The sequence below is a fragment of the Eutrigla gurnardus genome, assembly GCF_963514095.1.
Source record: "Eutrigla gurnardus genome assembly, chromosome: 4".
Taxonomy (NCBI): domain Eukaryota; kingdom Metazoa; phylum Chordata; class Actinopteri; order Perciformes; family Triglidae; genus Eutrigla; species Eutrigla gurnardus.
In genome coordinates, this window is record NC_139918.1 from 17781248 (window position 1) to 17797464 (window position 16217).

Consider the following 16217-nt stretch of genomic DNA (forward strand, 5'->3'; position numbering starts at 1 on the left):
TTGATTAATGTAGCTCTATTTGGCAAAATGATTCTCACCTGTATGCGGTCTGAGTAGTTGTCCAGCAGTAGGACTCCTAGACTGGTGACTTTCTTGGTCTCAACCATTGTTTTCAGGTCTGCCAGTAGGTTCATGTGCTTAGACATATCTGTGGCCAGCACCTGTAGGTTAAACAATACAATAAAAGTAAAAAAAAACTGAACTGAAACAGTAGTATGTCTGCAATCTCAAGGCTTGCACAGAAGTGTCCTACCATATCAATGACCATTTTGCGCAGCGACTGTCTCTGCTTTTTGCTGAGGTTCTGAAAGATGTCACAGTTATCATCCTGCAGGAGCTTAAAGCCAACGGCCAGGTGGTGATTCTCCAGCACCGACGAGTCGTTGTACATCAGGGCCAGCTCTGAGTCTGAAGGCGAAAATGCAAAAGAACCCAAAACATTACAGACAGCACTGTAAACCATCTGAATGGGAAACTAATTTATGCAGAAATACAATTCTACCGGCACGTGTATATATATATGCTCCTCATCCACATAGTTAAATACACTCAACACCCACGCACGTTCACATAATCCCTGTGGAGCTATGCAAACTCACTGGTGTTGATGAGAAACTGATTGGAAACTCCAGGGTGATCCACATCATGGATGGAGCTTGCAAAAAGAGCGGCGAGGATCTCCAGATCAGTAAACACAGCCTTGAACAACACAAAAAGATAGGGACTGTCAATATGTGTGTGTGTGTGTGTGTGTGTGTGTGTGTGTGTGTGTGTGTGTGTGTGTGTGTGTGTGCTCAACATGAAAATAAATGTACAGATCCTATTGTTTTGGTTTAAAAATGATCATTTGTATCCGCTCTCTTGGATTAATTAGGGTGTCTACCTCCAGAGCGGGTGTGGACAGTAAGACATGTGTAGACTGGACCACGTCTGCAGCATGGATGTTATTGTGGTAGGCCACGTCGGCATGGTAATGATCCTCCAAAGTCATCGTGAAGGTAATGAAAGTGTCTGCTGGAATCTTAAAGGACTTCAGCAGGTCACGTTCCTACAACAGCAGGAGAGAAACCACACATCAGACACCGGGTCAGTCAGGGTAAATATGACCATTTATTGAAATGTCTCTGTCCTGTCATTGTTTCGTTCATTCATTTACACTGCCAAATGATACCTGGAAGATGGTGTACATGGTGACCGTCAGTGGGCGATTCCCGGAGTACTCAGAGACCTTGAAGATGTCAATACCCCATCTGTTTATGTCCTCCAACTCCTGCCGGTGGACAAAAATATATATTATTACAATGTACTGTACAAGGGAGGACTGATTTCAAAAGAGATAAAGGTGTTGAATTAGTGCTCGTACCGTGGCTAGGAGTCCTTCCTGGCTGGCGTTGACCCCAAAGCGAGGGATGGTGGAGGGGGCGATGCTTGGGCTGTGAGTGGCCTTCTTCACGCCGCTGATCTGGGACATAGGTCGCTTCTTCTTGTCCTTCTCCTTGGCAGGGGGAGACATGATGTCCATGTCATGTTGCTTCTCTGTCAGATGAAGTTGGACAAAATATTAACATTAGCAACACTACACTTTAACAATAGCAGGTCATTTAGATGATACATATCTTACAGCTAGTGGAATATACAGAGTGAAGGTTTACCTAGGAAGGTGCTAGAGATGAACTCGGACACCTGGTTCCCTGAACGGCTGGTTTCTGACAGTTGGGTGAGCTCTCGGTTCAGCATCCTCTTGAACTAAGGACAACACACGCACACACATCCGTGAGTTTCATCACACACTTTTTGCTAAAATGCGGACCAATTAGGACAGAGAAAATCAGCAACACTCCCTTTTAAGAAGTATAAACTTGGTGAATTATTGGGGTTTTAAAGTATTATTTACCTTCAGGTTTGGTGTGTGTAGTGTCACTGCTTTTGACAGACTACATTAAACGTGAGTATTCATTTGCATGTGTCGCATGTTGCAGAAGTTAATGATGACAATGCAGGGCTTATTTTACTAGTAGTAGCCTGCACCCAAACACACACACATGCATGTGGATCAAGTTGATCAAATAAAACATCTGAAATCCAATCAAAGGTATGTGGAGACTCAGAGAAAGTCCACGGTCACAACTCAACCACCAGTTGTTCAAGTCTTCACAAAACGAGCAACATGTGAGCCTCAGTCTCATCCCCTCCCACCCGCTTCATCCCTCGCCTCTCCTTACCTGAATGAGCATCCACGACACGGTGATGAAATAACTCTCCTCTGGCATTTCAGCGCAAAGTCAAGCATGGGAGTAAAAATAAAACTGAGTGAGAGAGTTGAGCTTTCAGCTCCTTCGTCCGGCATCGCCTGTTCGACAGACAGCAGGGACACGTTGTGCTCCTGTGCTGCTTGCTTGAGAAAAAATCCAAAGCGTGCAGACAGTCCACTGGTTAGTGCCGCGGAAGCTTTGATCAGTATGAGCTGAACAGATGGAAGTAAAAAAAAACTGTTCAGGGGTTCCATGGAAGAACATGAGCGTGGAAGCATAGGTGTGGGAATGCTGTGGGATGCGAGGATGCAAGGCAGAGAAGCCACACTCCCTCGCTCCCCCTGACTCTGCCTCATTCACTGGCTGCTCCCCTATGTGTGTAAACAGAGGGAGAACGAGGTACTCTACTCTCCGCCTCCTTCCAAAAATAGCAGCCAATCAGGCGTCTGCTGCAGCAGAGGTTGGGAGACACGGAGGGCCCTCATTGGTGGGGGGATGTACAAAGTAGGCAGGGCTGAGCGTGTCGGTGGTGGAGGTTGTGAGACACACCATGTGCACCAAGTTTGAAGAAGATATGAAGGAAAAGCTTTGAATGGATAGAGGGGGGGGGGTGGCCAATTCATGTAGCCAAAAATAAAAACACTACACCATGTACCACAAAGATGTGGGTACATCGACCATTTCTCATGCATACTATTGTAAACAAAAGATAACAATATATTTTGGCACAGACATACAGGATGCCTAAGCATGGAGGAAATAACAAATTGATGTGTGAAAATAAGCCCAAGCTGAATAAAAGGATGCTTCAAATGAAATAAGTGGTGGTGACTGTTAACAGCGATGTAAAGTATTCTGAGTGGGCTTAAACGAGCATGTCTCACTCTTCCACAAAGATACGTTCACAAGTCATTATGTTAAACTGATCGGTTTCAATAAGTTTGTCAGAGATGCAGAACCAATGTTCACTCCGGCCTCCCATGTCCCTGCCTTTGTTCCCAAGTGCCAGCATGGGCCGAAGCTGCTCATTGACTGATCTGCAGCAATGGGGGGGTGCCTCCCACGAAGCTCTGGACTCCGCCACGTGAGCGTGTTGCAGGCGTAATGGTATATGTATCCAGGCAGGCAATGTATGTGATGGGAGACAAGGTGGGCAATGTGCATGTAAACGATGGGAGGAAGCGCGTGCACGCGTCTGTGTGTATGTGTGTGTGTGTTAGCATGAGGAGCATGTGCATGTTACGTGGGCGGTCTAATCATGGAATCACAGAGCTCCAGTCTGAGGAGAGGGATCCACGAGGAAGAATGGATGGGGGAAATGCCGTTTCATCTCCAGCTCCCATTACCTCATTCACATTTTTCTGCACGAGTGGGGGGAAGGGTGTGTCTGAGTCTAGTCTCTATTTGCATGCATGAAACCATCCAGCTCATTCATGGAACAAGCCCCTCTTCCATTCGCTGATGGATGGGAGATTCTGTACATATTGTCTTGATGGATTCTCTGTATTAGTGACCTTTCAGATTTGTTGCTAAATGCACTTACAGTACATCACACAATCCACAGGCTTTGTTATACTTGGAACCCACTCTAATTACACCTGCAGAAGATATCCTGCCATTAATTAAAAATTGATAAAAATGTACTGCTTTTATTATCCAGTCTTGTAAAAAAATGCTGACGTATTTCATCTCAAAAAGGAAAACACCAATTTAGTAAATTAATGTGTTTGCTGAACAACAGTGGTGGAAAGAACTGCTTGATATTTATAGCTATCTTAACAATCATAAGCCTTTATTCTTAAAAAAAATGGCTTGACTTTGATGAGTTCAGGGTCATCTACTGTACTGTGTTCATTGTGTTGGAGTCAGACTTCCTTAAAAATGGCAACTAGATGGACATGACTAATAAAGCCCTTCAGGGGCTGAATCACAGTTAAGACCACAGCGAGTGCACTGCACTGCAACCTTGCACTGTTAAATGTTGGCAGTATGTATCTATTGTTTCCTCTTTGACAGGTGTGTGTGTGTGTTCAGTACATCACGTTGAGGATGATGTGCGTTATGTTAAGTACCTTGTTGGAAGCCATCTCACTGACAGAGTGTCGAGTTTTCAGTGTCTCTAGTTGTTCAAGACACCAGTCCAGCTCATCTAGAGTCTCTATGGCCAGCTGCTGGTGAGGCTCCTCTGTACCACACAAACACAGCAAGGCGTTAGGGGAAGGATGCAACTCCTACCATTCATATGAAAATGAGCTGTAAACCTTCACTACAGCACTCTGAATAAACGATTCCATCATCGGTGGAATAGTAAATTTAAGGTACTCCACTTGAGTATTTCCTTTCATGCTACTTATTTATATTGCATTCCATCTCCAGTTTCAAGTTACTAATATAATAATGTTAAGCACTAACCGAGGCCACTAACAGACTACTTTCATCGTGATATTTTAAGTATTTTTTGCTGATTTTACTTGAATACATTTTCAATGCAAGATCCTTACATTGTGTTATTGATATTTTACTTATGTAAACTTCCTTCCACCAACACTGGAATTTATGTATTTGTGAATTACTTTAAATTAATAATTACTGTGATGTGTTACCAACACTAGATTTCCCACTTTACAAATGCCATCATCGTATTATCCTTGCTCTCTCTCCAGGTAGGTGTAGAAAGTTGGATATTGATTAGTAATAGCCCACCCTAATACCTGTACCGACCTGCGAGACTGGTCTTGCACATGGATGGTGGATTACTGCCTGAGGATCGCGTCCTGCAGACAGAGAACATCCAAAGTCAGCAAACAACAGTCCCACTGTAACTATAGCATGATTGCAGTTGGCTAGAAGATTCATGTTCATCCATTTTTCTAAAAACCTACTTGCTGGCTGTGCGATCTTGCTGGTCAGTTATGACGGCGAAGTTACCTCGGACTGTCCTCAGGCTGGCGAGGACCTGTAAGAGAGGAACGAGAGACCGAATGTACATCATGTGACCTGCATAACATTTGTAATACAATGAACCCACAGATATCACTTCATTCTTAGCATTGCATACTTGTATATGCCTTCATTTAATTAATCTTGAACAAGTTCTTAATGCTTCTAAATTTGAATCTCTGACAAGCCTTTGAAATCAGATACTGTGGCTTTCAACCTCCCAGCTGAAGTGCTACGCAGAGGCATTCCCCTCTCCCTTTCCCGTTTTGATGGCATCACTGACACCCCTCTATGTCATGTCTGTCACTCCGTCTGTAGCCAAACACTGACTCAGCACCCGGAGGAAGCCCACAGAGAATCCGGTGTCCAGGCCTGACCCATGCAGAAGCCCTTATCAGCCGGCATGCAAATCTAAACAGCATGATTCAGCAGTATTGGATTCACCGCTTCTTTCATGGTGTAAAGTGAGCAAAAGTGTGACGCACGTCCCACGCAAGAGCCATGCAACGCCAGCGGGATGCCTGATCCTGTTGCAGGGCCAACATAATGCTGAGGGGCTGTTCGGATGAGGCAGAGAAGCCCAGGCTCGGACCATCTGGAATTTATTAAAGTTTACTTTGAAGACCAGCTGTCTTTAGTGAACACAAGTTTCTTTAAATTTGACGATCTGGCAAAGTTTCAGACAGCTCAGAAAGGAAAATTGATTGTAAAAAGGTGCGATGGGACAGCTTCAGGGGACTCACCTGTGCAAATGGTGTGACAATCATGTCTTCTGTATGTCTGCAATACAGAACAGAATACACAGGAGGAAAAGGCATGAAACAATGACTCTGGGACCATTCAATGTGCTGCGTAATATTTAAAAATGCATCTGTGTTTGATAAAAAAGCCTTAACCTAGCCTTTGTTAATGTGAAGTAAATAAAAACTAAACTGCACCTGGTATAAGGTTGTCAGAGAAGCCAGTGAATTAGATATCAGACAGTATGTACTTACTCAGATATCCTAATTTGCCACTCCCTTTGTCATCATTCTGTTAAAATGTAGCTTTATCAAGTACAAATATGTCATGCACTGCATTTAGTAAGGTTGGGGAAGAAAGAGACTGGAGGTGGGTGGAAGGGTGGGTGGTGTAAGTACGATCTGGTAAATATGCACAGGTAAATAAAAACACAGACTTGGATGTCTCTGATTAAGCGTCACATGCAAAAACAAATAAAAGAGAACTGGGTGTTTTTAGAGGGGTCTAAGTGTTTAATATTTAGTCACGTTTGTCAGGTGGCAGGCGGGAAATGGCTATGAAGCCATCTAGAGGGAATGAAGGAGAAGAGGGACAGAGGCAGTGTTTTTTATCTCATTTATCTTATTTTTGTTTCATCATGTCTCACCGAGATGACAACCAGTTGACTTCCCAGTGCTTCAAGCTTTCTTCCCTTCAAAAACAGACAGGCGAGAGTCGATGAGGAGGACTGCTTACTTAACAGACTTAAAGGTGTTTAGACATTATGAACTGTGTAGGGGGCTGCTTTCGTTGCAAACAAAACACAAACAGCGAAAAAAAGAAACACCAAGAAATGTACCCCTTTCTTACAATTCCAGTGAAGCAGATTTGACATGCAAGCATTTGTGAAGGAAGAACAGTTTGTTATACTCGTGTTGGGCTGTACATCTGTGGATTTGTTCAATACTTGTAAGGAAGCCAACCCATAAACCAATTCATCACCAACAAGTCATTTACAGACAATGTCTTCTTTTTGTTAAAGGGCATTTAGCAGGAATCTTACTGGTATTCCAGCATTAGGTCCAACGTCTTTGTACAGAGATGTCTCATGCTACACTTGTGATTATAGTGTAGATATTCAGAGTAAAGACTGAATATCTACATTATACTTATTCATGTTGTATGTGACCTAAAGCGCAGGAGGCAGAACACTGTTTGTATTGAGATTGAGGCTGAAAGACTTTTTGCATAGTGATATATATATATTTCATATTTTATCAGAGCATTTCAGAGGTTTATTCAGGCAATTAAGTTGTATTCTAGTGGGACTGTGACCTTGAATATAAGTTGTGGAAAGCATTCAGTTTGCATTATAAAATATAATATATAGAACTACTGAGATACAATGGACTGTTCTGAGGGGGTTGTCATAATCTTGAATAAATCAAGAAACATCAACATCAAACATGGTATATTGTATTATAGAGTGTCTCCCTTTCACAAGAGCTGCCATATCAACCGTATCGACTCTTGGAATAGCTGAAACGAACTTACAGGTCACTGGCAGTGGAGGAGTTTCTGGAAGGACCTTTGGGTGAAAGGTCAAAGTCAGAGTCGGAGCGGTAGAGGAAGGATTCCCGCCGCTGGCTGTGAGGAAAGTTGGCCTGTAAGACCAGACCCCCAGAGCCAGGGCTGGCCTGGGGGTCCAGGGGGCTGCGCCCCACTGCCAATCCATTCTCCACATCAAAACTACAACAAGAGACAGAGAGAGAGAACATATTAAGGTTAGACGACTCAAAACACATTTTATGGATAATATGGATAAACATGGACAAACATGTAGAGTTATTCCAGAGGATGGAAAGGAAATGAAAGTAACATGCATCCTTCCTGAACACCTGCTTCTAGGGTTAGTGATCGTTTCCCCATTAAAATATGAACCCTACAAAGACACTCCTATGACTAGTTTGACAGCTGAGAGCATGCGTTCATCAGGAAGCACATTCATGTATGAGTCTGTTTCTGGTTGTTTCTGTAACAAATCATCAGATAGAAATATACCGACTGGCTGGCCGTTACAAGCTGCCTCTGTGGTGTCCTGTTGAATTAAATGAGTTTAAGACAGATGCATGGATCACGGAGGACTGATCCACAGACTATGGATTTGGATTTGTTGATAAAAATGTTACACTTGTTAAGAGAGGCTGGTGCCGCTCCAGCAACTACTGGGGCCGATCCAGTAACAATGGAAGGGAGAAATACAATATACAATACTGCGGATCTAAAAATATCACAAGCTCTCATCGCTGGGTTCAGCACGGCATTTAGATGTTTTAATCGCATCAACACGAAATGGTATAAATTAGTAGGAAGCGTGACGACCACAGACCAGTAACGACTAAAATTAGAGCTGAAAATGACAAATTTAGGAGGGTGGCACAAAGGACAGTGTGAATACGTGGGAGTGCAGTTATCACACTGGCGTGTCCCACAATGTAAAATCAGCACTCTACATGAATGTGTCTGTGATAAGGAAAAACTAAATTAGACAGGAACCACAATGAGGGGGTATTGATAGCCACAGACAGAACGGCTGCTATTTCTGATGGCTGCGAATCAGTTATGCTCCAGCCATAGCCAGGCCAACAATTACAACTGACCCACACAGCCACTCACATCAAGCAAATGAGAGGCAAAGATGACAGCAACAACCTCTCCATCTGCTGCTTCTGGGGGTTTTAAGAATATCATGAAAACCATAGATAACCCCACAAATCCCAGTCAGTCTGAATATGTACAGGTAGCCTGAAAAACATGGACAACATGATGCACTTTTGAAGCCAACGTGTCTTATGTCATCCAGAGGAGCTCTCTCTCTCTGTGTGTGTGTGTGTGTGTGTGTGTACACAGCGGGGATAAAATTAGCATCAGAATAGTGACGTGGGGTCATGTGAGTGTGAGTCTAAAAATAGCCCAGCGTTCAGGTGAGGAGGAGTTCCTCCTGATCAAACATGATCTGACTACAGAGAAAAACACCAACTGAAGGCACGACGGGGCCTCTCTTCACAGTCTGGGCACGTTTCTGCCTTGATCCACACCTCTATTTTCCCACAACCCCTCTGCTGACAAGCGAACCCAGAGAGACTCTATCAACCTGCAGCTCCATTTGGCTTCACGTCTCCTTTTCTAAACAGGCGAAGGAACTCCTGAGCAGAAATTCATGCATTAGCAAAACAACCATTAGAGGATTTTGGTACATGCTTACATTCAGTCTTTTTAAAAAATGAATAAATACAGCAGTGCAAACGATATTCAAAAATTAAAAATCCAAAAAAAAAAAAATTGGAGCTATGGGTGTAGGAGTGTGAGCTTGAGGTGTCTGTTGATCATAAGTGTAATAATGAAACACAACACCAAGACATCACAGTCCCAAATACATCCAAGTACTGAATAAGACAGCACTGAATGGAGTCTATGCAGCTGTACAAGATGTTCAAACTGAACTAATTAGCACTGAACACAAAGTACAACGGATGGAAATGCAGCAGATCCGATAGTTGTTGTGATATCTGACAATATTAATATAATCTCATAGTGGTGCTTGATGAAAATCAGGGAATCCCCAACATCACTAGGATTCATCCTGTGCATTTACAAAATGTTGTGCCGATCCATCCAATACTTGTTGAGATATTTCAGGAATAGTTTAATACTACAATTTGATTCCAGTAAAAAAACAACAAAAAAAAAAACAACCTTAGTTTCTTACAACTGCAGCAGGCAAACATCCTATTCATTTCTCCTTCCTCTCCTTCCTCCAGTGCCCCTCCCCACCCTAGGATGCTGCATGAGGACAAGACGCTGGTGTGTTACTGGCTATTATGTAACAGCGAAGAAAAGCCCCCATACCTCCATTCATGTGACACATTCAGACTCACTGACTGCAGCGTACGTTGCCAAGGAGAGGAGTCAGATGGAGGGTGGGAAGACAGTCGGATGGGGGGGTAAAAGAGAGGGGCAGAGTAAATAAAATTTCAAAGAGGAAGAGAGTACAGCATGTTCTGAATCACATCCATGAGGGCTTTTTGGTATTAACTGTGCACTGGGCTAGTGTGGCTGGAGCTGGTCGGCTGCATGTCTTGCAAATGCACAAAAATGTATTTTACTGTGAGGATTATTCATCATCATTGCAGGAAATTAGGATGGTTTACGAGCTAAAATGATGCCTATAATGTGTCTTATCAGAATCAGGATTTACACCTATAATGTGTATCGCCGTGATCTGTAAGCACACACATCATCCCTGCTTAGTTACTACAAGTACACATGTAGCTTGGAGCTACACCCACTCCACACTCTTCATCCTGTTGTCTCCATCTATCTTGTTCTGTCCTCCCTAATGATGCTGCACCACGGCTCGATCCTGCGTGCTCTGACCATAAACGTGTTTCTATTTTTGGCTCTGCACGATGCTTCTGCCTCTGTGCAGCTAAATTTAGCCCTGCCATCCACGGGGGAATAGACCGAGAGAGGCAGCGATGCAGCTAAAAATAAACGTTTCAGGTGGAATACAGAGCCTCCCCTCCCTTCCCTCTCTTCCCTGCGCATCACAGAGCAGGGTTTTTTCCATCCATTCATGAATATTTATGGAGAAATTTCTATTTGAGTCTGATGCTGAGCTAAAATTAGAGCGCAGATCAAAATATCGCCCACGTCTTTCCCTCGCTGCTATTTCACTTCCAGTTTTCTCATCTTTCTCCGGGGACTGAATATAGTCGTGACTTACTCATGACACTGGACTATTTACCTTTCACTTACACACACACACACACGCGTGCGCGCACACACACACATGCGTGCGCGCACACACACACATGCACACAGACATAAATATACACAGTGGCATGAACAACAGGAGTAGTTGTTGTGTATAACAACAAATGGGGATCCAAACTAGAGTGAAACAACTATTTGAAAACACACAATATCTACAGAATGTGACGATCAATTTGATACATTTTTGTAGGAATGTTGTTGTTGAATGTTCGCTTCCTGCTGTTTTTCTTGTTTTTTTTCTCTCTCAAGATGCAATTCATATTCTGCTATTGTACAGTATTATATAATACATTCATACTGGGAAAAAACAAAGATATTATATTTTCTAATCCGGAACGAATGTGTCACAAAAAAACTCCCATTCTTCTTCTTTAAATGTACACTTCACAAAATGTACACAACATGTCAACTGAGGTATTTTGTCATTTTAAGGGATCAAAGGTCAGCGTCTTGGCTAAGTATGCCCCACAGAGGCACCATGGCAATTTGGAAGGGTGGTCTTCATGTACGGCTCTATTGTCTTTGTGTCTTTCACATGCCAGCCAGTCGTATCCACCACCCTGTCCCTCCCTCCCTCCCTCTCTCTTTCAGCGAAGTGATACAAATAAAAGCAAAGAATGGGATTTTGTTTTGAATAATCATGTTGTACGGAGGGGTAATATGCACCAGATGAAGTTTTTGATGGCTGATGTGTGTGTAGTCTGGAGAATTGAAATCTATCTAATAAGTCATGCTGAGGATAGGGTCCCTCTACTGGGTTATGGTGAGATTGCATAGCTATAGTAGACTGTGCAAATATTGTATACTGTAAAGCTGAGAGAGTCACTTCATAGTCAATGGACAAAAAAATCATCAGTGTCAGTTTTGATAACTGATTATCTGTTTAAGTTTGATGTTATTAAGATGTGAGTTACACTGAAAGAGTTGATAACAATAGCCCTATACTCTGAATGAGACGGATTAAAAGATGTTCATATGCAGAGACGGGGAAGAAGATAGATGTCATAAAAGATAACAAGCACGCTCAAACACATGCGGCTTCTTTGAGACTGTATATGGTTAAATTGGGAAGGTCCTTCCTGATTTGGCATCTGCATTTGCACACAGGCTTTCATTCACATCTGCCTCAAAGGCGTCAGCGCACACACACACACACACACACACACACACGCACGCACGCACGCACGCACGCACGCACACACACGATTACCTTCTCTAGTCTAAAGACCAAACTGGAGCCAACGTTTCTGGGCATCAAAAAGCCCCCCAAAAAAATATGTGTAAAGAGAGAGAGGTGTGTTACAGCGTTTGTTATTTAAGTGGCTGGCTGGTAGGAAGTGTGATTGATGGTAAACTGTCAGTGGCCCTGATACTCGACACCCCGCCTGCGTCACTGCCTGTCACGGCAACCTCAATCCCATCTGGGGAGCATTAAAATACAGGAGCTACGGGGCAGAGCGAGAGAGAGAGAGGCAGAGAGGAGATGGGCCTGTAAACCAGGGCAAGCTGTCATCTGAACCTTCATTCATCATTCCCAGGCCTTTGCTGTGACACGGCCAGAGGTAGGACTTGTTACACCAGAGCCGACTCGCAGGACCGGTTCATCCATTTATTCAAAAGACATTTAAAAGAAGGGGTTTATTACATGTAACACATATCTCATCTAGTGACGCTCGGGAATATTGAATTTCCTTCAGTCATTTGAAATGATCTCTATTACGTGACGATGAGCGCGTTGAAAGCAGTCGGAAGCGAACGAGGAAGAGTTTGCGGGAAAAAAAGCAACAAAAGTGTAAGACTCCCATTTTTTCTCTCTCTCCTGCCATGGCGTTAACAGCGAGCTTTAAAGCCTATGCAATAGGTATCTGCACATGACACATAAAAGATGTTCTGGGAAAAAAGCGAGGATTAGGACTGGCTTTACAAGACCACAAAGTTCACACCAGCAGCAGAGTCCACACCCTGAAGCTCAACACGCAGAACAAAGTGAACCATAGAGGTGGTAAATCTGGCCACATTAGAGAGACAGGTCTCTTGGAGCAATTTCAAATACACAGTGACATTTTCTATGTTTAACACAAGAGTCGCCAGTGTGTGTTGTGGGATAGAAGCTGCGTGGTTGTTTTCACTGTGGGCCCCTTGCACAGAGGGAGAACCACTCTGTTTGTTTGCCTTGCCCTTCCTCTCCTTTCATGTGACATCGTATTATTTGGCCAACGCGGCGACCTGTTGGTGGTTGTGTGTTTTTATGCGTACGCAGCATACCTACATCAAGTCACAATAGCCTTATGCAAACATATGCCTGATGCCTGATTTAAGCTTTGATTGAACAGCTGACTGCTGTCTTAGCAGAAAACAACACAATGATTTTTTATTTTGTGGTTGACATACATGTATTAAGGATTCTTTAAATAATACTAATAATAAAAATAATAATGATATTAAGAAGAAGAAGAAGAAGAAGAAGAAGAAGAAGAAGAAGAAGAAGAAGAAGAAGAAGAAGAAGAAGAAGAATAGTAGAAATAGTTTCTGGAAAATATGTGTATTAACTTTCCTGTTGAGGATGGAAATATCTCCAATGTCTGTACAAGAAATATGAAGCTATAGCCAGCAGACAATAAGCATAGCTTAGCATATAAAGAAACAAGCAAGAGTTTCTGCTGGTTGCCTGGGTTGCCCCCTTTCAGTCTTTATGCTAAGCTAACTAGCTGACAACTGCTTTTCTTTAGCATACAGACATGAGCTCTTCTCATCTAACTTCCTGCAACAACTTTAATAAATGTATTTCTATTTGAAGGTAAAAGCTATTCTTTTAACTGGCATTTACATTTTTTTTTTACTTTTTTGTGCCCTTTTCTCTGCTACTGACTGATTTCCTTGTTAAAAACATGAGGCTACATGCTACATATCTGCTGTAGCTGCCCCCCAGAAAGCATCCAACGAAGTACCACTAAATTTAAGTACAGCTTAGCTGCTATTCTTTCAGAAAGCGATTATGAATAGCAACACAAACATATAACCCTTCAGGCATTGTGTCATTTCACACGCCACATAAACAGAGCCAATATGTCAACCTCTTTAAAGTATAGACATTTTGCAACGGACCATTTATGTGCATTGTTCAGAATCAGACTGTGGAAAATGGTTCTTAAAAGAATGTGAGCCAATGTGTTGTTAGCTGACACAACAGAAAGGCAGGAACACAGAATCACTTCACTGACCTTTTTGTAACACAAGTCAGAGTTTGGAGACATGCTGTATAATGGGACACGTTTGTACAGAGCCAGTGATGTGAGAAATCCTGCATTGTTGACTGTTGGAAGTAAGGGTTGGTTTGTTTTATTAACACAAGAAGCCATTAAAGACATAAGTGTCTAAGTGTATCATATATAGTGAAAACAAATGGATCTTTGCCAATGACAACAAAGATCCTTTATATCAGACACACACACACACACACACACATTAGCAGTTACCTAACTGACTGCAGCAGCTGGTTTGTAAATTAAACAAGTGTGTGTGTGTGTGTGTGTGTGTGTGTGTGTGTGGTCACTGTCTTACTGTTCTAAGTCTGTCTACTGTGATTGAATCAGAACAGTTTATTTTGCTATGCAGAACATCTGAAAAAAAGAGACAGACAAAAAAATAAAGAAGCCAAAACTAGTGAGTGTGCGTGTGTGTGTGTGTGTGTGTGTGTGTGTGTGTGTGTGTGTGTAGTACATGTGAACTGCACTCTCAGTCATCCCTGTCTGATGCCTGTAATGTTAGAGCCCAGCCGTCTTCCTCAGATCTTTGCGTTGGAAAACGAGACGATGCCGTGATGACGCCGACACAGGTGGACGTGGAGCGCATGTTGACCTCTGATGCACTTAGCGTGAAGTGTCTTCTGAGGGCAGTCGCTCTGTCAATCATTAATGTGAGTGATACTGCATAACTTACAGTGTATAAGCACGATCCGTGCTTGGTGTCATGGTCACGAGGTGTGCAGAAAAGCAAGAGGGAAAACTTGATAGTAGCGTTTTTCCTCTCTTTTCCTAAAAATACAGTTTGGTGTCAAGCTTTTGTCTGTTGTATGAAATCAGGCTTGAATGCAAATGCATCCCTTATGTTAAAATGCCACTCTTTTTCTTTCCCTCTGTGAAATTTAAAACACTTGCAGATAAGGCCAATTGTCTAATTGCAGATGTAATGTGAAGGACTACAGAGTGAGGTTAGCAGCATGGCGGTGGTTAATAAAACCAAGGGAGCTGGAGCCTAGGAGAGATTTACAGTGAGTCATTGGAGTGTTCTAGTCTACCTACGCACACACACACACATTCACGTAAACATGCACGCATACGCAGAGGACTATTATCCTCCAGGATCGTATAGCACAGCAAAGAAAACAGTGAAGTGAGAGGAGAAGAATTGGAGGGAAATGAACATTAGTGGTGGGTCTGAAGAGAGGAAGCGAGGAGAGGAGAGAGAAACGGTTCAGAAAAGTTCAGAACCCGGTCTATAAAACTGTAACATGATCAGTATGAGGTACTAATAGTAAAGGTTCCTGAGGTGAAACATCAGACATTAGTGGGGAAAAGAGAGAGAAATAAATGTGTGATGATATTACTTTAACATGATGAACCCAATATAAGGGTACCCAAGATATGGCTTTGTCATGACAGCATGAATCAACTTGGTAAAGTTTGAATTCAGACAATATTTAGATGGTTCTTTGTTCTAAAAGTAATGTTTGATAAGGTTTGAAATGTTAAGCATCGCCACTAGAAAAAGTATGACACGGCGGAAAACCAAACAAACATGACACAGCACACAGGACAACACTATGAATAAAACTGAGGTAATCACAACTAACGATGTTTTTAAACTGAAGATAAAATTCAACTTCATTCAGAACGTTATGTCTGTATTCAGCTACCAGTATTATATTTAAAAAGAAAATATCATTCACAAATAATACAAACGTTTCAAAATGCATCATATTGCGTCACACTTGAATACAGGTTGAAAGGCCTGTCACAAGAACTGCTTTCGTTGAATGATATATTGTCCCCAAAATCGTTTTATGACCATTTTATGCCACTGATATATAGCATCATAATGCAAATACATCCTTTCAAAGAGCAATTAACAATTAATCCTTACAAATAGTCAGACATTGGAATTATAACGTGAAAAAAGCCCTAAATAAATAAAACCTAAATAAAATAAATCCACACAACCAAAACAATAAATAAAATGTTGCTGATAAAAAATATGCTTTATAATGGTAGAAAAAAACCCTGCTGTTTATTCTATCGTCATGTTGGCGAAATTGTTGGGAGACATTCTTATGTAACGGGCAATATGGAGGGCAGCAAAATGATGGAGGTCGTGTCCATGAGAACAATTGTGAGCATCCTAATGACAAATACTGATATCACAGGGAAAAGTGTCGGTTTGTCTTTACATGTGCATGGACGGACAAAGGCA

At 42.3% G+C, this 16217-nt stretch overlaps 1 protein-coding gene across 7 annotated transcripts in view; it reads right to left on the reverse strand.

Annotated features, from left to right (window-relative positions):
• Positions 1–16217, reverse strand: part of pde4ca (phosphodiesterase 4C, cAMP-specific a) — a 46076-nt gene that overhangs the window by 4426 nt on the left and 25433 nt on the right. For 5 of the 7 annotated variants that reach the window (XM_084008017.1, XM_084008016.1, XM_084008022.1 and 2 more), the window contains 13 exons: positions 7467–7661; positions 6580–6624; positions 5936–5972; positions 5135–5208; positions 4974–5026; positions 4325–4437; positions 1653–1746; positions 1364–1536; positions 1172–1270; positions 884–1048; positions 600–699; positions 254–408; positions 39–161 (listed from right to left, as the gene is read on the reverse strand). In XM_084008017.1, coding sequence (XP_083864143.1) covers positions 39–161; positions 254–408; positions 600–699; positions 884–1048; positions 1172–1270; positions 1364–1536; positions 1653–1746; positions 4325–4437; positions 4974–5026; positions 5135–5208; positions 5936–5972; positions 6580–6624; positions 7467–7661 — 1426 coding nt within the window. The remainder of the gene's footprint in view (positions 1–38; positions 162–253; positions 409–599; positions 700–883; positions 1049–1171; positions 1271–1363; positions 1537–1652; positions 1747–4324; positions 4438–4973; positions 5027–5134; positions 5209–5935; positions 5973–6579; positions 6625–7466; positions 7662–16217) is intronic. The other 2 variants (XM_084008018.1, XM_084008021.1) reach the window with 1 other exon arrangement.